Source organism: Pan paniscus, chromosome 13 (assembly GCF_029289425.2).
Source record: "Pan paniscus chromosome 13, NHGRI_mPanPan1-v2.0_pri, whole genome shotgun sequence".
Taxonomy (NCBI): Eukaryota; Metazoa; Chordata; class Mammalia; order Primates; family Hominidae; genus Pan; species Pan paniscus.
The window spans coordinates 117,373,775-117,400,553 of record NC_073262.2 but is presented as its reverse complement, the minus strand read 5'-3'; the positions used below and the strand labels follow the sequence as shown (position 1 = coordinate 117,400,553).

The following is a 26,779-nucleotide window of genomic DNA, read 5'->3' as shown; positions in this document are numbered from 1 at the left end:
TTGAAGGAAAAAAGCTGTCTCCATAATATAACAATGCAAGTTGAAACAGCAGGTGCTGATGGAGAAACTGCAGCAGGTTATCCAGAAGATCTAGCCAAGATAATTATGAGAGTGGCACACTAAACAACAGATTTCAGTGAAGTTGAAACAGCCTTTTGTTGGAAGAATATGCCATCTGTGTCTTTCATAGCTAGAAAGGAGAAGTCAATGCCTGGCTTCAAAGGACAGGCTTTCTTGTTAGGGGCTAATGCAGCTGGTGACTTGAAGTGGAAGCCAGTGCTCATTTACCATTTGGAACAACAAAGCCTGGGTGAGAGCACATCTTGACAGCGTGGTTTGCTAAATATTTTAAGCCCGCTGTTGAGACCTACTGTTCAGGAAAGATATTCAAAATATTACTAATTGACAGTGCCACCTAGTCACCCAAGTGTTCTGATGAAGATAAGGACATTAATGCTGTTTTCATGTCTCCCAACAAAACATCAATTCTGTAGCCCATGGATCAAGGAGTAACTTTTACTTTCAAGTCTTGTTACTTAAAAAAATGCATTTTGTAAGGCTATAGCTGTTGTAGATGGGGATTCCACAGATGATTCTGGAAATGACTCACCATTCTAGATGCCATTAATATCATTGATGATTCATGGGAGGATGTCCAAATGTTAACAGTAGTTTGGAAAAGAGTTGATTACAGTTTTCATGGATGACTTTGAGAGGTTCAGAACTTAAGTGGAGAAAGTAACTATAGATGTAGTAGAAATAGCAAGATAACTAGAATTAGAAGTGGAGCCTGAAGATGTAACTGAATTGCTGCAGCCTCATGATCAAACTTCAATGGATGAGGCGTTGTTTGTTATAGATGAGAAAGAAAGTGGTTTCTGCAGATGGAATCTACTTCTGGTGAAGATGCTGTGAACACTGTTGAAATGACAACAAAGGATTTAGAAAACTATATCATCTTAGTGGATAAAACAGCAGCAGGGTTTGAGAGGATTGGCTCCAATCTTGAGAGAAGTTCTATGCAGATAAAATGCTACCAAACAGCGTCACATGCTACAGATAAATCTTTCATGAAATGTCAGTGGATGTGGCATACTTTATTGTCCTGATTTAAGAAACTGTCACAACCACCCAAACCTTGAGCAACTACCTGCTTGCTCAGTCAGCAGCCAGCAGCCAGCAGCATCAAGGCAAGACCATCCACCAGCAAAACGATTGTCACCATTTTTTAGCAATAAAGTTATTTTCAATTAAGGTCTGTTCATTTTTTTTTAAAAACATAATGCTATTGCACACTTAGTAGACTACAGTATAGTACACATATAACTTTTATATGTGCTGGGAAACCAGAAGATTCGTGTGACTTGTTTTATTGCAATATTTGCTTTATCGCAGTGATCTGGAACTGAACTGACAGTATCTCCGAGATATGCCTGTATTTTATTCAGTAAATTCTAAGAAGCTAGAGAGATATTTAACATATTTTAGAGCTTCATTCCAGATGGTTCATTTTTGTTTGTTTGTTTTAATGGCATCTAATTGCCAAGAAGGGAAGTCTTTGGTTCCTGGTCAGTTCATTTACATGGAAAGGCTTAACCATGCTAGGCAAGTCATTTGTCTTATACTTAATTGTAATGTTCTGTATTGTTTTTATGAATATGTTTATTAATGGTATTTTAGAAGAGCTAACATTTATAATAAGGAAAAATTTTGTTTGTGTGTTTTTGGAAAGTTAATTTATATTGCTGGAATATGTGTGGATCTGCAATATGTACAAATGTGTGAAGGATCTTTCCTTTGATTGAAAGATTAGCAATAAAAGATTCAATGGGGCACACACGCACTCTTATTTTCAGCCTTCAGTGTATTACTTGAAAATACCAAATTCATTTAAAATTTTTAATAAGCCTTGGCAAATACTTTCCTTAGATAAATTATTTTTGCTATGGTTTAAGAAAAGTTCAATTATTCTTTCAAGTTGTGAGGAGCCCAAAAGTGAGTACTTGAAAGTAATTTAAACAAGCCAGAATCAAAACTTAATTTATTTCCTGGCTACTTCATATCAGTCCAAGCTATTCCAGTTACTGTAGACTCTATCTAATTATCATAATTTTATTTATGCGCATGACATTACATTTACATGAAGTAGAAAGATGAAAATATGACAAAACTTTCAAGTACTAGAGAGGAGAAAGCAGATTGGTTATAAAAAGCAAGCCGTTTGCTAATCAGCTATACAGTTCAGGGGTGGGGAGAATGTTAACAGAAGACACTTTGATAATATGAAGAGGTGACATGAAAGAAAAATAGCAACCGTCTAACAACCTTAAAAGAGAGTCTACTTGTATTCTTTAAATTGTCACTCCGTTTCTGTTTGACTATTCCCATGAGACTCTTCCATTTCACAATTGTGTTTATATTATTTTTAAGCTTCTTTAATATATATATATATTTTTTGCATTACCATGTAGAATTAGAATGGGGAAATCTTTGAGAAGGTTTTTGTGTGTGAGTACTTTCATGTTAAAGATAGGGAATGTGTGTGGTTCTGGCAGTTTATCTGCTCACTTGTTACAGGATTGTTTTGGAAAAAAAATCAAATTTGTATCTTGGCAGATATTCCTGCATTCATTTGTAACCGTTATGAATATAAAGCAAAAGTTGCAGAGGCTCACACCTGTAATCCCAGTAATTTTGGAAGCTAAGGCAGGAGATTGCTTGAGTCCATTAGTTTGGGCAACATAGTGAGACCCCCATCTCTACAAAACAATAAAAAAAAATTAGCCGGGCATGGTGATGTATGCCTAGCAGTAGCATACTGCTGAGGCTGAGGCAGGAGAATTGCTTGGGCCCAGGAGCTTGAAGTTACAGTGAGCTATGATCATGCCATTGCACTCCAGTTGCTAAATACATGATAACTTGCTCTAGAAGTAGAATTTGCACTGTTAAGAAATCTGGGAAAATGTTGCTTTTTTTTTTTTTTTTTTCTTGAAACTGGGGTAATTAATTTGAAACCTACAATCCTTTTAGACCCATTGAGCATTTAAGGTCATTTTGTTAATTTAGGAATATAAAAATGTATGTTGCATGAGAATTTACTTTTTTAGAAAACTGAAGATTTGAGAAACAGCCCAGAGCACAGAAACAGAGACAATTAGATATAAAAAGCATTTTTTTTTTTTTTCTGAGGTAGAGTCTCGCTCTGTCGCCCAGGCTGGAGTGCAGTGGTGTGATCTCAACTCACTGCCACCTCCGCCTCCTGGGTTCAAGCAGTTCTCCTGTCTCAGCCTCCTGAGTAGCTAGGATTACAGGCGTGCGCCACCATGCCTGGCTAATTTTTGTGTTTTTAGGAGAGACGGGATTTCACCATGTTGGCTAGGCTGATCTCAAACTCCTGACTTCATGATTTGCCTGCCTCAGCCTCCCAAAGTGCTGGGATTACAGGTGTGAGCCACCACGTCTGGCCAGCAAAATTTTTTAAAAAGAAAAAAAAAATCAAATATTATATTTAGGAGAATTAGTGATTTCTACATTATCAAACCAACAGAGGAAAAAAATTTCAGAAAAAAGTATTGGGAGAGGGGTTGGGTGGGGAGAGATTTATTCACTAAAGAAGCACTCACGAAACTCATTGAACACAATGTTATGCATGTAACTTCTGTCTATAGCTTTTTATTCGGTCTTTTTTGAGAGTATGCTCTGCTAGATATTTTTGCTTTATCTTCATGGACTTAGGTACTGTACCCTGTCCTGTTATCCTAAAAGAACTGATTAGTTACATTTGCAGTGAGTGGTGATAATAATGTAATTTCAAGAAAATTTTTACCTTCATCCCGCTGCATAAATGCCTCCTTCTTCCTAAAGCCTGACATTGTTTTACAAAGGGACAGTATCTTTTATATTACAGCTAGAGATTTTTAAAAAGGCTTTAAGAGTTAACGGATACTTAAAACGTAATATGTAATTAAACATAAATGATAGATGTCAGATCTTTCCACATTACATGAAGGGCCAAATTTAAGAGACCCTGGTATTAGATAGCTGGAGGATTATTATCTCTCACTTCTAGGAAAATGAATAAAAAAGAAGAGTGGGAGGGCAGACTACCTGAGACCAGTTCCCCAGAACTCCTTTGCCACAGTCTACCTTCGCTGGAGGCTGGCAGCAGAGGGAATCTATTTTTTTTTTCTTACTTCAAGACAGCTTTAAAGTGACCTTAAAAGTCTACTCATTTATAGTAGGATTTAGTTGGATCATGACACACAAGACACAGAAAGTTCAAAACTGGAAGGGGTCTTCAATTTTAATGCTATTTAATAATTGACAGTGTCTTAATATGAAAGTCGAATTAATATTGTCTGCCTTCAGAGTATTTTCCTTGCCTTGTGCCTCATTTTAATTCACTTATTCCCCAGATCTTGTTCATCTGATTTAAAAAGAGGTTGTGATTTCTAAAGTAAAGTTATTGTATTTCTTACTATTCCTCATCTGCCTTCTCTCTCCATTGCATCAGTGTGCTACTGTTGCTACTGTTATAACATTGTTGCATAGCTCTCCAGAGTACTGGAATAGAGAAATAGAGAAATTGAAAACCACTTGTTAGAAAAGACTTGTAAGGCTACATCACAGAAGCTCTATTTCATATAGTTGAATTAGTTGATAATGGGTGGTGATTTTAGTCTTGAACTGGGCGTTGAGCAGGGGGATAAAAATTTAATGCTGATTGTGTGGGCTGATTTGAATAGGTTTGTACTGATCTCTTTTTTTGCCATTTTAAACAGAGCAACTGTTGCTTCCTAGAAAATGTTGAACAAATAAGGTGAATATAAACTAAATGTAGTAGGATGGAGTAACTGCCAATAAAATGGCAGTTTTTGGCTGTTTTTTAACTTTGGTTTCACTGAGTAGTCTTCTGGGCTAAACAGTTTTGGTTGTTTTAAACAATACTCAGAAGCCATTTACAAATGCTCAAAAATTGTTTTTTTCACAAGTGAAATTATGGCTTTTAAAACTTCATTATGAGCACATGATCTTTGGCCAGTGTCCTTTATTTGGTACCTGAAATGAATTTTGAATATGGCTTTCTAATAGATTTTTTAGTCTGTATTCAAGCATGACTGTACTTCTTGATCTCTCAGAATAATTTATACGCAGACAATTTCTTTTTTGTTTTGTTTTTTTGAGACGGAGTCTTGCTGTGTGGCCCAGGCTGGGGTGCAGTGACATGATCTTGGCTCACTGCAACCTCTGCCTCCCGGGCTCAAGTGATTCTCCTGCCTCAGCCTCCCAAGTAGCTGGGATTACAGGCTGGCACCACCATGCCCGACTAGTTTTGTATTTTTAGTAGAGACGGGGTTTCACCATGTTGACCAGGCTGGTCTCAAACTCCTGACCTCAGGTGATCCACCCGCCTCGGCCTCTCAAAGTGTTGGGATTACAGGCGTGAGCCACCACACCCGGCCTAATAATTTATTAACTCATGAACAGTAGCCTTAAGAGAAAACGATTTAAGTTTTACTTTATATTGAAGAAGACAGCATTTAAAAAAACTCAATATTTTCCTTTCTTTCCTTAATGCTTTTTAATTTCCGTTTTGTTCATTTTTCTAGGGCGACATACCTTCTGTTGAATACCTTTTACAAAATGGAAGTGATCCAAATGTTAAAGACCATGCTGGATGGACACCATTGGTAGTTGTCTGGTTTTTATTCTCATTCTTTCTGTGTTTTACAGTTCTTATAGTTTATAGTTATGTAGTTGTCTATATATCATCCTCTGCCACATACACTCTTTTTAGTCTGAAGAACTTATGTTTTCATCAAGTATGAGAACATGATTACTTTCCTTCTAGCTTTTCATTTGTGACAGGCAAGAAATTGGTTACCTTTTGACAGACTACCTTTAGATTTAGGAATCCATTTGTACTGTACTGCAGAATTTAGCTAATGTCTAGAGGTAACAGCTACAGCTGACATCAGGCTCCATTCTGTAGCACTGCATGTCACTGGAACCAAATTTCTTGGAACAAAAAGAGGTCGGAGGAACTGAGTATAGGAAGATGATCACAAGGAAGTAATTCTCACTGAGGGTCTATCTTAGCCTCACTTATACCCTATCCAATTGTAGATATATAAGGCAGTAGAAATCTTTGCTTACATTAAACATTTTTAAAGGTCTTTGCTTATTATTACTAAAAAAGTGTGAAGCATAATCTGGAAACAGAATGACACAAATACTTGGAAACAATTGGTATGTAGGCCAATTACATTAGGACAAACATGAGATTTGAATGCAGCCACAGAAGTGTCAGCAAATGAAGTAGATGCCTTCATCCTGTAAACGAGAAATTCAGCCCAGAAATTAGGAGACTCTCAATAGGCTAGGTGCAAGAAAGCTGGGAGAGTTTAGTCTAGATCAGTCGCTTTGCTGGTTGGACTCTACTGGCTGGCTAACCTTTTCAAAGAAAGGTTAATTTTATTTTTTTCTTCAAAGCCACTAAGGCAAGTTGTAGTAAAGATTGGTTAGTGATTTAGAGGGTTTAGTGCCTAATTTGGATTCCTGTCTCCTAAAAATAGACCTACAGATGTTGAGTGTGATATCACTTATTATGAATTGAAATTGATGTACTTAAAAAGTATAGAATGCCAGAGATTTATTAGAATACAGCATTGTTTGTAGTTCATTAGACATAAGGAAAGATTTGGATGTAAGGCATCTTTGAACACTCCATTGTTGCCATTTCTGTCATTCAGCAAGCTCTTTTTGTATTCCTACTCGTGTTATTTCTCTTATCAGTAACAGCAGCCATACAGCAATTTGTAGGTTCAGCAAATAGCTTGTCTTAAAAGCATTCCTTCACGGATACTTACTTTGTTGCATGATATGTGTATGTACTGGTACAGATTTTATGTATCATCTTGTTATTAAATATGTAGACTTTTTTTCTTAATGTGTTACATTTATTGTAGAACATTTAAGGAGCTACCGTTGGTTTAAAACTACATTTTCTTCTAAAAAAAAGAAAAGTGCTTGACCCAAGGCTCAAATGAGAATAGCCTTTCTTTTTTTATGAGTTACACAGATCTTGATTGAAAGATTATTAATAGTAACTTTCACTCTGTCAGCAACTTATAGTGTTTTTGAGTATTTAGGTAACAATAAATTTACTGCCTGACGTTTACATTTATTTTTCTAAAGTGTGATATTATAATATCATCCATTGCTCTTTCTTATCACTTCTTTCACTTCTTTTTCAAAAAATTTAATTAGCATGAAGCTTGCAATCATGGGCACCTGAAGGTAGTGGAATTATTGCTCCAGCATAAGGCATTGGTGAACACCACCGGGTATCAAAATGACTCACCACTTCACGATGCAGCCAAGAATGGGCATGTGGATATAGTCAAGCTGTTACTTTCCTATGGAGCCTCCAGAAATGCTGTGTAAGTAGTTCAACGTAAAAATTATTTTTAAAATTGACCTATATTCTTGAATCAAGGTGTGTGATAAAGCAGACTTTAATAGTCAAGTTGATGGCTTTCTTCACTTTCACAACTAAAATTAGATGTGATCATCACATTCTGCACTCATAATCAGCATTCATGCCCTTTCTCTTTATGATACGGTTGGTCCTTCATATTCTTGGGTTCTACACTTGAGGATTCAGCCAACTGCAGATCAAAAATAATTGGGAAATATCAATGACAGATCAGATAAAGAAAATGTGTTACATATATACCATGGAATACTATGCAACTACAAAAAAGAATGAGATCATGTTTTTTTGTGGGCACATGATGGAGCCGGAGGCCATTATCCTTAGTAAACTAACGCATGAACAGAAAACCAAATACCACATGTTCTCACTTATAAGTGAGAGCTAAATGATGAGAATTCATGAACACAAAGAAGGGAACAACAGACACCAGAGTCTACTTGAGTGTGGAGGGTGGGAGGAGGGAGAGGAGCAGAAAAAGTAACTATTAGGTACTAGGCTCAATACCTGGGTGGTGAAATAATCTGTACAACACACCCCCGTTACACAAGTTTACCTATATAACAAACCTTCACAACTTAAATAAAAACCTAGAATAAAAGTTTAAAAAGGGAAAAAAAAGTAACACTGCGATAATAAGTAATATAGGTAAAACAATATAGTATAAATATTTATACAGCATTTCATACTATTAGGTATTACAGGTAATCTGGAGATGATTTAAAGTATACGGGAGGATGTGTGTAGTTTACAAGTAGATACTATGCCATCTTTTATAAGAAACTTGAGCAGCGGCACATTTTGACATCACAGGGGTTGAGGAACCAATTCCCCATGGATAGCAATGGGGATAACTGTGCTGACATATTTGGGGGAGATTTACTTTCTTAATTCAGAAACAGTTGTCAGTTTTGGAAGCTTTCATTTAATGGAAAAATTTACTTAGTGTTTATATTCTGTAGATTGATTTACACTTTAATAAGCAGTTATTGTAGAAATAATTATTTTGTATGCTTCCTAATAGTTTGGAATTATTTTAAATATTTCATTCCCATTTTATTTTTTCTGTGTATTTACTATTACAACAGGTAAAGCATATAAGAATTTAAATATTGGGCCGGGGCAGTTGAATTATTTCTTAAATTTTTTACATCATTCACATGAGGTTCTGGGTGAACTTTTTGCAGTGTCAGGACACAGAGATGCATTAGTGAATGCCAGCAGCTGGATTTTAAAATTGGCATTGTCAAGAGTGTCACAAGCAAATACTGTATGTAGATTTTGTATCTTTAATCTGTAACTTGGTTCATGTCTCCCTATGTAGTATTTTATTCTTTTCAGTTAATTAAGTAGTTGAAATGAAAATGCAGGTATTGCGTCTCTGCCCTTGTTGCTTCTATAGGTTTGAAAAGGGCACAAAAAAATTAAGTTTTCAATGGTAACAGATGCAAATAAGAATTATAAAATGCAGGGCTTCTAGGTTGTAATTTTTTATTGGTAACTATTTAACATAATTGAAAACCAAATTAATAATGCAAGAATGTACCATACCTTAGTGCTGTTAGTTTCAGTAAATGTGTCTAATCTCTTTTATCTCTCATCACAGGTTATAAGATAATTGGGGCAAATTCAGGGGATGTGTATATTCTTCCGGTTTTTATTTGTGTGTGTGTGTGTGTGTGTGTGTACACACGTGCGTGTTTGTGTGTGTCTCCATATACATGGACCTATTTCTTTGTAAGGACCTAACCGATATGACCCTCCCATATGTGTTGCAAGCTATTTGGTAAAGCAAATTATTGCTTGGGTCAGGTGAAACTGACTAGTTTTCATTCTAGGGTTCTTAAATCAGCCATGACTACTTTAATGGATGGAGCACTGGTCAGGGCGTTAGGGAATCTAGCTTTTATTTGTGACTCCATTACTGACTTTATAGCTTCAGGCAGGTTAATTTCTGTGCCTTGGTGTCCTCACCTATAAAACATGGGTGATGCCTGCTGCGTTTCTGTTTCTTCAGAGCGTAGTGAGGATTAATGAGCCAAAACACAGAGCCTGTCTTGTGGTTTGTACACCATGATTCGTCACTGCGCTGTGAGGGCTTATTAATATACAAGGAGTGGCATGAGACAGTGAGTGAGTCTGCCTTCACAGGTGCCTTCAGTGTTGGTTTAAGTAGGACTACCTAGTGAAGTGGCAAATTTAGGTATATCTGTTCCTCAGCACTGTCCAGTAGACCTTTCTGTGGTGGTGGAAATGTTTATATCTATGCTGGACATTCAGTAGCCACTAGTCACCTCTACTATTGAACACTTGAAAATTAGCTATTGCTACCAAGGAATAAATTTTAAAATGTATTTTATTTTAACCATATGTGCCAGTGACTACTGTGTTGGACAGCTGGTTGATACAGCTGGGTAGTTGGGAAGTAGGGTTTATTTCACCCAAGAGGTTGGGATTGATATTGGATAAAGGATAGTAGGGCAGATGAAGGGACAGATTTAATCCTAGGGTACAAGAGTATGGTAGCTGTTTCTAAAAATTTCCTTTCCAGACTATTGGTCTTCATACTTTTTTCCTGTGTTTTTTGCCTCTTAAAAACATGTCGTAGTCATTGTTGTTCATCTGATTGGCTTTACAAATTTCCTGACTGTTCTCCTCCTTTTCAGGTTACTTTTCTTTTTTCACTCTCCATCCTGCAGCCAGAGCACCTGCAGAAGAACACGAGTCTGGCCAAGTCATTTATTTGCTTAAAATCCTTCCGTGGCTTCCTCTTAATGTTTTTAAAATAAAGGTTAAATCCCAAAATATGGTTTATAAGACCCTGGATGGTCTGGTGCTACTTTCCTCTCTGTTCTCATCAGTCTTTCCACAGCTTCTCCTTTCCCCCTTTCCTTCAAGCATTTTTTGCACCAGCTTTTCTGAATTTTTGTTTCCTTAAAATATGTAGGGTCTTTTACCTCCTAGCCTTTGTACATGTCTTTGCATTGTCTAGAATATTTGTTTTTGGTAGCCAGTTTCTCATTTGAGTTTCACCTGGGTTATCCTGTCCTTTTGGCCACCTTTCCTGATGTGGTACTTCTCCCCAGTCGTAGGACTTACTGTTTCCTCCCTTCTTGTGAGGCTGTAAGCTGTATGGGCCAGGGATCATGTCTGCCCTCCCTAGTTCTGCCAAGTGCCTAATGTAGTCTGTATCCACATTTGTTTGTAGAGTGAATTAGTGTTTGAATGAATGAAGATTATGGTATACTTTTTCCTCTTTTTTGATAAAAGGTCAGATGACATGAAAATGGGAATTGCCTCCTTCTGCCACTACCTTTACTGTGTGACAAGATGTCTAAAACCAAGTTTCCCATATCTGTGCCTTTTCTAAGGTGGTTGAACTGGTTCCTGGCAGCTTTTGCCCAATTGGCATCCATGGCATGTTACTTTTTGTGGGATTGTGGCTACCCAAAGTAATTCCTATAGCCTTGACTTTTAAGTGCATGCTGTCTCAATGTTCTAGATACTGTCTTCTAGAATTAGGTAGTAACAGGTGAGAATAGATGAAATTTATTCCTGCCCTTTCCTCCATTTCTTAAGGAGATCATGGGAAGGGGGTCTGGAGCATGGAGACTATGGGATTCTTACTACTCTTCTACTTCTTCCTGAAGCTCTTACTCCTTAAAAGCCATTAACATCTCAAATTCTGGAATCTGAGTTGGCAAACAAACTTTTTCTGTCTCTGCTTACTGTATCTCTTATACTCTTGGTGGAACTCTTTTCTCAATAACCAGGCCTAAACTCTTCCCATGGAAGAAGGGTAAGAACCAGCAAGGGCAAACACCATTCTGTCTGACCCTCTTTAGGGTTTGCTACTTTGGCTGATTGAAGAAGTAAAGTCCTTTTTGCTTACTGTAAATTTCTAAGTGGCCTCCTTTAGCTCTAGCATAGACATTTTGGCTGTGTTCTTCATCACCTCAAGGTTGAAGTTTTCTCTTAGATGCCTTCCTTTCTTCTTAAGTCTTCTCATAGTCCCTCCATTGCTCCTTTGCCTCATCATCTCCTCAGTTGTCTGCCTGCTTCTGTTCTAGTAGGAGTGAACAGTGAACAGTCTGTTAAAGTACTGATTATAGAATGGTGTGAGGTATGCCTTCATAGCACGGTGCTCACAGTAGTATGAAAGTCTCAACTAGGGCTGAAAGTAAGACCAGAGGAAGTCACAGAAGGCTTTCTGGAAGAAGAAGAACTTCGAGTTTTGAAAAAATAGAAAGGGAGGATGGGATTTTGAGAAAGATAAGATATGGGTGCTAAGGTACTCAAGGCCAGACTGCTGCTTCATTCATTCTAGGAACTTCCGTTAGTGATGTAAGTGGAATAAAAGGATGGAGGAGGATGAGAGGCCAGAGAAGATGGGCAGGGTCTTTGAAAGGCTGTGTGTGCTAAACAGAGTGCTGATTTTAAGTTGAAAAGCTCCTCCTTCACACTGGGGAGGGAACTCAGTTAAGAGATTTGTCCAGTAATCCAGGAAAGGAGTGATGAGAGTCAAATCAAAGTAGTGACAGTAGTGGTGGGAGGGGGGTGGGGTGGAGAATTAGCCATATTTATTAATTTATTCTTTCAAATGAAGTTTGATTTACTTTGTACTGTTTCAAAAATACCATATTAGGATGTTTTGAAGTTGGGTACGTACATAGATTCTAGTGGAGTACCGATTAGGATGTTGATTGAAATTGGTAAGTATATACAGTGGATTAATAAAGATGGTTTCTATCAAGTCGATTGATAAACTTCATGTCGTGTGTTATTCTTTAAATGAATACATCAGTTTGCTAGGTTTTTATTTGGGAATTTTGCATTTTAAAAGTTAGAGTGATTTGTGATTTTATCTTTCACTTCTTGTCAGTAGATTTTGATATCAAAGTTAGACTCATAGCTTCTAAAAAGTAATCAGGACCAAGCTGCATGTCTCCATTTGTTTAAGCATTCTGTTATATATATCTTAGTAAAGTTTTTAGTCTGTTTCATATATATGTATGTAGGTATACACATGCATATACCTATTAATTGAGGTTATTCTAGGTATAGACTGAGTATCCCTTGCCCAAAATGCTTGGGATCAGAAGTATTTGGGATTTCTTTCAGATTTTGGAATATTTGCATATACGTAATGAGATGTCTTAGGGATGGTTCTCAAGACTAAATGTGAAATTTATCTGTGTTTCATAAACATTTTATACACATAGCCTGAAGGTAATTTTATACAATATTTTAAACAATTTTATGCATTAAAATGGTTTTTTAAGTACTGTGTTTGGAATTTTCCGCTTGTTGTGTCATGTTGGTGCTCAAAAAGTTTCCAATTTTGGAGCGTTGCAAATTTCAGATTTTTGGATTAGCAATGCTCAACCTGTATAGTATTTGATTATTTGTTGCTAGTAAACTCGATATTGTGTTAATAAATATAATTTGTTATTCTTGATATATAGGAGAGCTGTTGATTTAGTACATTTCTATCCAGTCAACACCTAATTCTAAAGATCTAATTATCATTTATTAGCTTCTATTTCTTATTGCATTTGTCAGTGCTTCCAGAATGATACAATAATGGTGATAGTTGGCTTGCTTGTTTCGTTCTTCCTTTTTTAAAAAAGTACTGACCCATAGAGTTATAGTCAATACTAATATCCATATTAAATACAAAGATTAATGTTCTTTATTGCCCTGTGGAAGCTTTCTTCCCTTTATTATTTTCTAACAAGACTGTATTTTATTTTATTGAATGATTTTCAGCTTCTGCAGAGATGATCTTATACTTTTTTCGTTTTTGTTTTTGAGATAGGGTCTCACTGTGTTGCCCAAGCTGGTCTTGAACTCGTGGGCTCAAGTGATCCTCCCACCTCAGCCTCCCAAAGCTTATGCTTTTTTGACTATTGATGTTGTTAATACATTTAAAAATATTAAATAATGCTTGTATTCCTGGGATAACCTTGACTTGGTGTTGTGTATCATTTAAACACAAATTTTACATGAATTTGCTAGGGTTTTAGGAATTTTGCATTTATGATTATAAGTTAGAGTGATTTGTGATTTTTATCTTTCATTTTTTTGCCTCGGATTTTGATACCAAAATTATACTCATAGTTTCTAAAAAGTAATCAGAATGCTTTTTTTTTTTTTTTTTCTTTTTACCTTTCCTCTTCTCTGGAACATGAATAGAATATCTTCTGGAAATATCCTGCCCCCTGCCAACTTAGCATAACAGTATCTATTTTGATAACTCACATATTATATAATTTTTGGAGATCTCTCTAGTTTTGTTATTAGTAGTGATCACTCTGATATACCAGTGTATTCATAATAAAATACAGACACTAAAGAGAAAATGGACTTTTTTTTTTTTTATCCCATCAAGTTCATCCTTAAAAAGTCCCTGTGGATTGAGAAGCCGAGGCGGGTGGATCATGAGGTCAGGAGATCGAGACCATCCTGGCTAACACGGTGAAACCCCGTCTCTACTAAAAATACAAAAAATTAGCTGGGCGTGGTGGTGGGCGCCTATAGTCCCAGCTACTCGGGAGGCTGAGGCAGGAGAATGGTGTGTGAACCCGGGAGGCGGAGGTTGCAGTGAGCCGAGACCGCACCACTGCACTCCAGCCTGGGCGACAGAGCGAGACTCCATCTAAAAAAAAAAAAAAAAAGTCCCTGTGAACTGTAAAACTTTTACCTATTTTGACGTTTTATCTGAGGCTGTGATTTTGATTAACTTTATAACTTTCCTGTTACTGTAAGAATATTAGTTTGAATTAGAAGAGTAAATATTTTTGTAATGCAGCCCTAGGAGAGAGAAGAAAAACTAAGACAAAATCCAGCCATAGAGTTAGTCTCGGATGTCACTGGGAGAGAGGAAGGCTTGTATAAGAGGGCTAAGTAATCCAGGTTTTATCCTGATACATGTTCTGGCATTGTTAATAAGTTATGGGCCTGGCGCAGTGCCTCATGCCTGTAATCCCAACACTTTGGGAGGCCGAGGCGGGTGGATCACTTGAGGTCAGGAGTTCGAGACTAGCCTAGCCAACATGGTGAAACCCCATCTCTACTAAAAATACAAAAATTAGCCGGGTGTGGCAGCGTGTGCCTGTAGTCCCAGCTACTCGGGAGGCTGAGGCACAAGAATCGCTTGAACCTGGGAAGCGGAGATTGCAGTAAGCCGAGATCGTGCCACCACCCTCCAACCTGGGGGACAGAGCGAGACTCGGTCTCAAATAATAATAATAATAATAATGTATCATGAATGGTGCTAAGTAAGATGCGACTTTAAATATTGGAGACCAGGCTTAAGAAGTACCTTTTCAGTAGTGACATATAAAATATAAAGATAACTGAGAGCTTTTTTTGTAGCCCAGGAAGTGGGGACAGTAAGCAACTCAGTCATATAAGTTAGACATTGAATGTGTGTGGAAGACTAGACATAGGAAAAAGAATGGAGTATTATCTGCTGCAAAGCCAAGTGAATTTAAAAGCATCCTATTGAATATTGGTGGAGGGAAATCTTGAAACCTTATAAGGCAAGGCAAAATAGCTAATAATTAACCATATTGTGGTATGAATTTAAAGTCAATGATACTCTTTATTTGCCATCTTCACTATTTAATTTTAAAATAAACGAGCTTTTATAGTTCACCAGTGAAGTCTCCCAATCCTATTTTTTCCCATAGAGGCTGTGTTCTTTATTAATTTTCCTACTGCAATGTTTTTGGGCCCTAAATCTTTATAATTATGGAGGATTCGAATGTACAGTGGAAAGTCATATATCTACTTCAGACTTTCTCTTTTGTTTTGATTTAACTCTAATATTCTGGCAACTTACTGTTTTTATATGTCTTGCATTTAAATAACAGTATTAAGTCATTTAACCCTTAATTTTTTTTTGCATAAAAAAAGTACCTTTTGTGAGCTAAAACAATAAGAAAGTCAGTTCTGTTTTAACCCTAGATCATGAAAAAAAGATTTATAATCTTTGTTGTCTGGGAATATTTATAACTGTTCAAAACATCATTGGTAATCTATCTTCCCCACTGCCCTCTGTACATCCCAGTGTGAAGCTAGAACCACAGCTCTTACGGTCACATGAGAACCATTTTGAGTGTGTGGCGAATAACATGTGCTTCTTTTTTTTTATTTTTAATGGATATGTAGGATTTTAGAATGTGATACTTGATCTGCCATTAACAGTTTTCCTTGGAAGGATGTTGAATTCTGAAGTAGAAAATATTACATGGGCCATTGGACCTATTAATTGTCCCACTGCCCTAGGTTAATTTTAAAAAATTAATTGCCAGAGATAATTTGTTTTATAGCTTTAAAAACCCATGTTGCTAGTTTGAATTACTCTGCTTTATCCTGCTCCATAGCAAGCAAAGTGACTTGAAAAATTAAATCTACATGTTTGCAGTTTTGTAGTTATTCATGAAGGGTTTCATTCATGAACTCTCTTGGTATCCTGTCATGCGTGATAGATTTAGTATTAGTAAAAATGCCTTTTTGCGTATGTTTTTGCAGTTTGGATGGTCTGTACATTCAAGTACAAGTTTAAATTTGCCCATCTCTCCTTTCTCTCTTTTATTAGTGGTGTAATGAATTCAGATCACCATTGTAGGCAGGTGTCTGCCATATTATTACTGAGGGGAAAAGGATATTAAAAGGTTATACTGCATCCTGAATGTGGCCTTTGGGACAAAACTGAAACATTGAACACCACAGTTTAGCCCTTTCATAAGTACTTCCTTTTCCTCATCTTCAGGATCAGAAAGATTCCTAGTTAGGAAAAGGATTTTCAGAGTTATGTGGTTCATACTCTTTAGGTAGTGCCACATGGGAAAATGAAAATCTACTCTTAGAATGTTGTTAAGAAGACATAATTCTATACTTTCCCTTAGTAAACTTCCAGATTATCATGAAAAACATGCATCAATTGTATCATAAAATTGGGGAAAATGAAGATAAGAGGTTAATGCTCCAGACATAACTTATTTTGTTCCCTTATCTTCATTCTGTATCTGTCTCCCAAAAATGCAAATCCAATACAGTAATATAATGGCAGTTATTGAGCTGTTCGTATATGCTAGGTACTGTTTTAAATGCTTTTGATGTATTCATTTGATTCTGGCAACAATCCTGTAAAATAGGTAGTGTTATTATTTCCATCTTATAAATGAGGAAACAGGCACAGGGGATTTAAGTAATTCATGTAAAGTCATAAGACTTTTGAGTGGCAGGGCTGAAATGTAAGTTCAGGCAGTCTTATTCGGTAACCCCAACTCTTAACTACCATGCTACGTTGATGCCATCCCGCCTGCTTACAATGATTTAGGAAGCTGTTCAGGGTTTCTTATTGCCTTTGGAAGGAAGTCCAACTCTTTAACACCTCTTCTTTGTTCTTATATAATCTGTCCATAGCTTACAGTTCGAGAGTACCTCGTATTCCTGTGGTACATTCCCTCTCTTTCTCTCACTCTCCCTTTCCCCCCTTTTTCCTTTTTTTTTTTTTTTTGGTGGTTCTAAAAAGTTCTAAGTGCTATCTCACTTAAAGTCCTTCACACACTTTTCTGTCTGCTAGGATATTCTTATTCTGTTTGTGTACCCGCTTTTCTTCCTTACCCTTTCAGGTCTGGGGAGCTTTACCAGACTGCAAAACCTTTTCTGTGTGCCTCTCTGCTTTCCTCCTCTGAGTTCTGTGAGGACATTGTTTCTATAGTGCCAAAAGTTGTTGGTACATTTTTTTCAAAGTATTTGCTGAATGATGACTATTTTCCAAACTAATTGCAAAACAGAGTTTGTGACTTTTCCCCCTACTTGTTTATACAAATATATTCATTCCATGTGTGTTAAATAAATAAACGATTATTGCTACTTTTGATATATGCAATATATATATCATGCATTATGTATATTAATACATATATCCATTTTCACATAGGATCTATCAACATCAGTAACAAATCATCCAGTATTTCATACTACATTTTAGATAGCAAAAAGCAATGACACATGAACACCTGGATTGTCTGTTCAAGATTTTAAAATTTAAAATCTCCAGTCATATCTTTAAAGATTTTATAAAGCATATTTTCCACATTATGATTTAAAATCATAGGTAAAGGAATAGCGCAAGAGTACATTAGAAAAAAAAAACTGGTGAAATCTGCCAGTGTACTGTGTTGTCAAGGAACAGAAAAAAAATTAGAACCTTCGAATTTTTAGGATTCAGTATATGTATTAGTCCCTTTTCATACTGCTGTGAAACACCTGAGACTGGGTAATTTATAAGGAAAGGAGGTCTAATTGGCTCATGGCTCCCCAGGCTATACAGGAAGGGCCTCAGGAAACTTACAGTCATGGTGGAAGATGAAGGGGAAGCAGGCACATCTTACGTGGTCAGAGCAGGAGGAAGAGGCGAGGAGGTGCTGCAGCCTTTTAATTTATTTATTTATTATAATTTTTTTATTTCCATAGGTTTTTGGGAACAAGTGGTATTTGGTTACACAAGTAAGTTTTTTAGTGGTGATTTGTGAGATTGTGGTGTACCCATCACCCGAGCAGTACACACTGAACCCAATTTGTAGTCTTTTATCCTTCACCACCTTCCCACCTTTTCCCCCTGAGTCCGTGAAGTCTGTTGTGTCATTCTTATGCCTTTGCATCCCCATAGCTTAGCTTCCACTTATGAATGAGAACATACAATGTTTGATTTTCCCTCCTGAGTTACGTCACCTAGAATAATAGTCTCCAGTCCCATCCAGGTTGCTGTGAATGCCATTAGTTCATTCCTTTTTATGGCTGAGTGGTATTCTATTGTATATATACACCACAGTTTCTTTATCCACTCATTGATTGATGGGCATTTGGGTTGGTTCCACATTTTTGCAGTTGCAAATTGTGCTGCTATAAACATGCATGTGCATGTATCTTTTTCATATCATGACTTCTTTTCCTCTGGGTAGATACCCAGTAGTGGGATTGCTGGATCAAATGGTAGCTCTACTTTTAGTTCTTTAAGGAATCTCCACTGTTTTCCATAGTGGTTGTACTAGTTTACATTTCCACCAACAGTGTAGAAGTGTTCCCTGTTTACCACATCTATGCCAACATCTGTTATTTTTTTATTTTTTAATTATGCCCATTCTTGCAGGAGTAAGGTGGTATCAATATGGTTTTGATTTGCATTTTCCTGGTCATTAGTGCTACACCCTTTTAAACAACCAGATCTGGTGAGGACTCAATCACTATCACAAGAACAGCAAGGAGGAAATCCGCCCCCATGATCCAGTCACTTCCCACCAGGCCCCACCTCCAGCATTGGGAATTATAATTTGACATGAGATTTGGGCAGGGACACAAATCGAAACCTTATCAGTATAGGTAAAGTATATTATCTACATATAATCATTTGTAATTCACTGAATTCGCGACTGTCCGTTGATAAGGCATTAAAAGAACTGACTGTCGAAAGTGGTACATGTAAAAGATATTAATATACTGTCGTGTACTAGATGTAAATTCAGCAGTTAAGATCTCGACATTTTCATATATTCCAAAATAGTTTTAAATATTTTGGTGTTGCATTGACCCACGTCATTTAGCTAGTAGACACGTGCCTTTCCATTTTCACAGCAACATACACTTTGTGTCTGTAATGTTCATTGCTTTATACCTGATTTTTTCATTGGTTTTTCATACTGTGTTTGGTTTCTACACATGAGCACACAGTGCCTAGAAGGTTTGATAGAAAGCTTTCTTCCATCAGTTGCATCCATTTCAGTAATCATGTTGCTTATTCCCTACACGGCCCCTTAACAGTTAACCACCATATTCCAGTTTCTAGTCCTGGGATCAAGGCCATTTAAATCTTATCTTCTATTTCACCTCATTACTTGTTTGGGTTTATACTTTATCAGTTTGATACCTGTTTGTTGAATGAACGTTTATCCTCAGTAGGATTATAGGCAAGGACAATGTTTTTCTAAGTCTTATGTATCCCTCCAAAACACCTAGTTTGGTAAAACTTTAGGTTAAATCATGCTAGAAAAGAGAGAATTTACTATATTTAAGTGTATTTAGAAAAAGCCATTTTATAAGCTTCCCCAGTAACCCATTCTAATAAATATCAAATCAAGTTATTGATGTCTATTTTGAGTCCATGATGTAGTAAATCTAAAAAAGAGTCTTCTTCCCTTGTATAGTGATGAAGAATAATGTATTTATCACTGACTTCTCTATTTAGTAATAAGTCATGTTAATAGTTCCTGAGATACGTTTCAACATAACTTTTCCTGTATGTAGTACCTATTAGTTTTACAATGTAAATAAAATCCACCTCTGTGTATTTTAAATTGATTTTTCGCACTAATTCTCTAACTAAAGTGTTAGTCTGTTAAAATACATCAATGGGAAGAAAGCACACATTATTGTGCCCAAATAATAAGAAATCTTACACATGCCCCATCTTCTCTTGCTATGGTCTTTGAATGTCCCACATGTAAACTTACGTCTACTTCCAGATTTTAATGGTTCATGACAAAGCAGAAGCAACATGACTGGATTTAATAGGCTCTATTTCCCATGATGCAGGACTGAGGTTAACTGATTATCTTTCCATCTGTAGCACTTGTAATGTGCCATTCAGTTCATTAGCGTTACAGGAGGGCTAAGAGTTTAGTGAATTGTGTGTGAGCAGAAGCCATCCATAATCCAAGCAGAGAAACCACATGTTTTAAGACCATATGACATAATAAGCTTTGTATAGTAAGGATCCTAAATGTAAATTGGAACTCTGGTAGTCACTTTGTAAAATCATCTTACTGGCTTAGACCATGTTTTACTGGTTGATTTTTGGTTTATATTCCTCCCTTGCTGATGGTGGTACTTTGAGAAGCACTTGAACAGTTTTTCATGTTGTCATCATGCACTTTTTTTCAAATATGTGTAAAATAACTATGCTAATGTGATTCAGTTGCTGTGCATTAAAGTGCACTTGATTGGGCTCTTAGATTTTATTTTTTTGAGGTGTAAGGTCTATGTTTGTCTCTGTCAAAAAGTCCTAGTGTATGCATGGATTTTTTTTTTTCTCATTTTTTCTTTTTTCATTGGAACAGTATCTCTTGCTCAGGCTGGAGTACCATGGTGCAATCATGGCTATGCAGTTATTATTATTTTTTTTGGATGGCATATAATGTGGCCATTATATGTTGTTGTTGTTTTGTTTATTCATTTTTGCACTTGGTGGTTTAAGACCTAGAACATTGGTTCTTCAACTCAGATTTCTATTTTTTGATTGTCATATGTATAGCATATGTGGGTGAGGAGATTGTGTAGTTGGTATATGAGCATAATAATTTAGAGAATGAATTAGGAAGTATCAAGAATAGTGGATGAGTTTCTTTTAAAATACCCTGAGATTGTCTGCTGTAAATGTATACTGTGACATGTGTCACTTTGTTTTAAATTATAAAGCTGAAATGCAATCCACTGTATTATATCTTGGCTGGAGAAAGACTGTTGCCAGAGGAAGGTTGTTGGACTTGGACATAAAGAAGAGTCAGAATACAAACTTGTCAGTGTTTACCCAGGACTATCCAAAGAAGAAAGCAATTGGACCTGATAGTCATGAATTGCAGTCATTAGAGAAACATTTGCTGTGGTTCATTTCTTATTCTAATACATTAGCTTTCTTTTCCCACTCTGCCATCAAAACAGTTTTCACCAAGGTCATTAGTGACCTTGTCTGTGAACTCAGTAGATGCTTATATCCCTCATCTACATGATCTCTCTGCAGCATCAAACGGAATTGGCATTTTTCTACCTTTCACTTCCCCTAATGTTTCTCTCTGTTTCCTTCCAGATCTTTCTCTATACATTTGATACAATTTACAGAATTAGTATTATACCATGTTTATAACTTCATGTCCCATTTACCGCATTGGATTTTCACATGAACTTCTGTGGCCATTATATGAATATAGCATAATCTTTAAAAAAAACATAGAAGACTATAAAAGAATTGCTCATTTTGAAAACTTATTGCCATGGTATAGTGTATTTAAATCATATTCTGAAACCATATGTAAGGAACAGAATAGTAGACAGAAGTCCTTTAGTTTTAACAAGTTACTTATAATTGAAAGACTTTAGGCTGGGCAATATTTAATTTCAGTGAAATTGACCAAGGAGAATATGACCTTAGTTAAGCCATTGGAACTTGTTCTCCTCTCTTTTTTTTCTTATCTTGAACAGGATCAAACTGGGATCTCTAAAATCTCTTCCGCGTAACATTCTGTGTCTTGTGAATTAGTACATGCTGAGAAGTTTGTATCTCTCTGAGCCATAATACTTTGTTCTGCGATGGTTGTGATTATTATAGGTTATTGTATGCACACATGTTTAAATTAATTTTTAAAGTACCCTGTTCACTATATTATTAAACTGTTTGTTATGTGGCATAATTTTCCTTCTAGTAGAACAAAATCCCTGTCCTGTGAATTTATCTAATTTTTTATTGGTTTATAAAGACTATATGGCCTATAATAGCTATAGTAAATGATTTTTATTGGCATTTGAAAGTCTGTCACTCATAGTGATTGGTGATTATGAAGCCATATTTTAATATGAATAAGAATGCAGAATACAGTTGTGAAAAATTCATAATACTATATTCAATAAAAACAATCCCTATAATCTGATGTCAAACTGAAATTTTACATCATTTCTCCTTTGAGTTCAGCAGCTTTTGATTCTAGATTCTTCTGCCTAATATGAGTTCTGAGTAATTTATTTTAGTTAAAATTGTATATTATTAAGGATGTTGAAAAATTGAGTCGAGTCACACATTTGACTTACTTAAACACATCTGCACTTATTTTACCAGTAATATATTTGGTCTGCGGCCTGTCGATTATACAGACGATGAAAGTATGAAATCGCTATTGCTGCTACCAGAGAAGAATGAATCATCCTCAGCTAGCCACTGCTCAGTAGTAAGTATGGATTTAGCTTTGGGACATTTATATATTTTATTAAAATTGGTTATGAAAGGAACATAATAGAAAAATTTCCATTTGACCAATTGCTTACATTCACCAAACAATTATTGAGCACTTCCTGAGTATTAGCTACTGTGGATTCAAAGACATAATCACAGTACGACCATCTAGAAATACTTATTGAGCCCGCTCTGTATTTTAGGCAGCATTCATAAAACAATGAATATGACTGGTAGAACTCTTATTCTCAGGGAGGTGCTTACCATCTGGTGAGAGGTAGGAAAGAGACAAACTGTAAATATTGAACTAATATAAATAAAATAATTTCAGACACTTAGACATGAGTGTTTCGAAGATGTTGTAGAGTGTCGTTGGATGGAGGTAGTGGGCTTCTGCAAGGCCATTGCTTTAGCTAGGGTCACAGAGTGGAGCCTTAAAGCACTGATTTGAATTGAAACCTGAATGTTGAAGTGAGGAGGCTGCCAGGTGACTATCTGGAGGACACAGTGTATAGGCCCTTCAGTGAATGAGGCTGGTATGTTGGAAGGTTAGAAAGAAGTTTGTTATTGCTGGAGACTAGCGAGCATCTAAACGGGACTTTCGGATAGATTACATATGAAGTGTGGGAAAAGAATGGAATAAGTATGACCTTAGCAGGGAAGTAGATGGTAATGCCATTTGTTGCCATGGAGAAGGAAATCAATAGTTCTATGTGCCAATTTGATGTCTGTAAAACATGAAAGGGAGATATCGAATAGATCATTGCATATGAAAGTCTGGAGCTTAGGAGAGAGGTACAAGCTAGAGATAAAGTGGAAAGAATGCCTGTTTCTTAGGAACCCATAGCTTAGCAGGGATTTCAGATATAAAAACTTTTACTGTACATTGTAATAAATTTGCAAAATAAGCTATAAAAATATACAGTAGAATCAAAGTAAGTAGAAACTACAGGAGATGTCAGGAAAAATTTCACAGAAAGGCCAGGTGCAGTGGATCGCACCTGTAATCCCAGCACTTTGGGAGGCTGGGGTGGGTGGATCACTTGAGGTCAGGAGTCTGAGACCTGCTTGGTCAACGTGGTGAAACCCCATCCCATCTCTATGAAAAATACAAAAATTAGCTGAGTGTGGCGGTACGCGTCTGTAGTCCCAGCTACTAGGGAGACTGAGGCACGATAATTGATTGAACCCGGGAAGTAAAGGTTGCAGTGAGCCGAGATCACGCCACTGCATTCCATCCTGGGTAACAGAACAAGACTGTCTCAAAAAAAAAAAAAAAAAAAATATATATATATATATACACACACACACACATATGTGTGTATATATATATGTATACACACAGAGAATTTCACAGAGAAAGGTGTCCTAAGTCTTTCAGGGTAAACATTTTAGCAGAGTGTCTAATAGAATGCTGCTGGCTGCCAGTAACAGAAAACCTTTTCTCAAATGCTTGAAGACAATTTATTACTTTATATAGAATTAATCCCAATGCAGGATAGCTCTGCATTTGCTTAATTTAGCACTTAGTGGTTGCATCAAGGAACCAAATTCTTTGTATCTCTTTACCTTGCCATCCTCAGTTTGGGGGATTTGTCCTCAGTAAGAAGTTTCCTTTAATGGTTGTCGAATGATTGCCACAATTCTAGATATGACAGTGGCCAACTGAAAAAGAGACACTAAAGTCTTTCCCTGAAGCCTTTCCGTGGACTTCCCCTGTGTCTTATTGTCAGAAATTGATTTTGACAGCCCCTCCTGGGGCTGGAGGATAGGGTCAGTCTTTGAAAGGGAGGCTACCTGAACAAAACTGGGCTTCTGTTAGTGTGGAGGAAGTGAGCAATAGATTTTGAGTGTAACAGCCAACATTCCCCACTGCAATCAGGTGTACAAAGTGAGAATGGCAGCCCAAATCTAAGGAACAGCTGCTCAGAGACAAGGAGGCATAAAGGACCTTAGGAATTTGAGAAACTGTAGCATTTACTGTGAGAGGAGTATGACGTGTGTTTAAGAGGGATTCAGGGTAAAGGGCTAGGTTGGGACTAGATTGTGAAAAGCCTTAAATTCCCTGATACGAGTTTAGACTTAATAGGGCACCTTCAGTGTGTTTATAACTGAAATAGGACTGTCTGCAGGCTATCTGGGAGTGGGAAGAGACTGAAGGCTGATTGGGAGGCTGCAGTAGTGGAGACCAGGTTTGAAATGCTGAGGACTGGAATTATAGATGGTAGTTATGTGGGGATGGAGAGAAGAAGAGGAGTTTTAGAGAGAGTTGGTAGACTCACCAGATCCCAGTACTGCTCAGATGGGGGAAAGTAACAGAAAGGGAGGAGCTGAGGTCAAGGATCATTAACAAGAGTAGTAGTAGATGCCACTGTTTAAGATAAGGAGGTAGCCTAAGGTAGCTACAGTTTGATACTCTCATAGATGCTTTCATGAGCTAGTTGCTTTCATATCTTGAAAACCCTATGTCTTCTGCTTTAGACTTCAGCCTTATAAATCTGTTCCAAACTATAGTTTTGGTAATGAATTGGAAGAGAAGCTAGAAATCAGCAGTTTAATTTTCTCACTTTACAAATGAGAAAAGTGAGACCTAAAGAGGCTATGATTTGCCCCAGGGTTAACCAGCCATTTAAAAAAAAAAAAAAGGTTGTTTTTTTCTTTATTAATGGACCAGTTAGAACTCACATTTCTTAAAACTTAGGTCGGTACTCAATTCAGTCCCACCGTACTCAGCAACTATAAATTGACTTGTTTTCTTCATTTGTACTTGAAGTCTGACAGAGCATAGCATAACCAAGTTGTCCTTTGCTGATGTTCCTTTTATGTAAAAGCTGGAAAATGATTATTTTAAATGTGTCAAGAATAAAGATATCTTTATGGTATTCTTGGAGTCTGGGGGTGGCAGTGCCTTTCAGAAAAGGAGGGTTTTTATTACATGGAAGAGACCTATACTTTGGGCATGTCATGTAGACATGGCCTTTTGAGTATTACTATTTACTGTCTTAATGGTTGGTACTTGGCTAAGGAAAAGATAATATCAAGTCCTTCAGGTTTAAAGGGTAGTTTCTTAATGTGCAGTCCTTAAAGATGGTACCTCTGGAATGTACCTTCCCCCGGCCACTACCAGTCTCTTCTTCACTCACTCTTTTTCAGTCACATGGGCTGCCTTACTGTGTCTTGAGTGCACCAAACATACTCTCATTTCAGGTGTGCAGCACCACTTGTTTAGTTTTTTTTTTTCCAGGAACTAGATGTTCCCATGGCCAGCTTCCTCACACCCTTCAGACCCAGCTCTAGCATTGTCTTAGCAGAGAGGACTCTGTGCCACTGCATAGTAAATACCAACCTCCCAGTGCTGTCTAACCCCCTTCCCCTGGTGTGTTGTACCATACTATTTCTCATTTGATGTAATGTATTTTTATTTTCTTGTGTTATTTTCCCCTCTCAAGTAGAATATAAACTGTGTGAGGGCAGGGGCTGGCTCTTTTGTTTACTATAGTAGCCCTAGCGTTGAGAACAGTGTTTGGCACATACTGAGTGTTCAGTAAGTGTGTGCTGAATGCATGAAGGAGCATTAGAGTATTCTTTATGATACATACCTGCCTCTGAAACAAGCACAAGTGCTTGGTAGCGTCATTGGGAACCCTTTAAATCAGTGATCTCCAGTGAGCTGCTTTAGGGAAGCAGCTCACTGCTTCCCTAAAGGAAGGGGTTTGAATTTCTCTCCTTTCTCTTTAGAATTTTTGTATTTTAAGTAAAATTTAGTGGCTGTTGGAAATCTGCTTTGAGAAGCAACCTCTAATCTTTTAAAAATTTAAAAAACTCCTTATCATTCATTCATTTTGAGACTTCTCTGTTTGTGATTCATTTTAAGCAGCATGTTTATCTTTTTAATTTTTTTTCTAGATTTTTTAACCCCATTTTTGATGAACTTAAGAAAAACTAATGATTTTATCTAAGAAAAAGTACCCTATTTAATTATTCCTTTGAATTTAATGCTAATGAACATAGTATCTAATCTCTATAAAATCAGGGTATTAAACCTTTGGGGTGTTTTTTGTACCTCTTTTGAGCCTCATGGGTCAGAGACCTATGCTTATTCAAGTCAAATCCCCAGCCCCCATGCCACCTCACCCCAAATCAGACATGTGGCTTTGGCAGCTGTTTGCTTTATGTTTTATTATAGCACTCTTTAACTGTGAGAAATTAGTGCCAGTTTCTATTTTTTATGCAAATTTTTAAAAGTATGATAGGAAAATACTTGACCCACT

General features: G+C 36.8%; 1 protein-coding gene across 3 annotated transcripts in view; it reads left to right on the top strand.

Annotated features, from left to right (window-relative positions):
• BARD1 (BRCA1 associated RING domain 1) overlaps positions 1 to 26,779 on the top strand; it is an 84,382-nt gene that overhangs the window by 35,060 nt on the left and 22,543 nt on the right. For all 3 annotated transcript variants that reach the window (XM_003812514.4, XM_034955070.3, XM_008964956.4), the window contains 3 exons: positions 5,610 to 5,690; positions 7,270 to 7,442; positions 22,395 to 22,503. In XM_003812514.4, the coding sequence (XP_003812562.1) occupies positions 5,610 to 5,690; positions 7,270 to 7,442; positions 22,395 to 22,503 (363 nt within the window). The remainder of the gene's footprint in view (positions 1 to 5,609; positions 5,691 to 7,269; positions 7,443 to 22,394; positions 22,504 to 26,779) is intronic.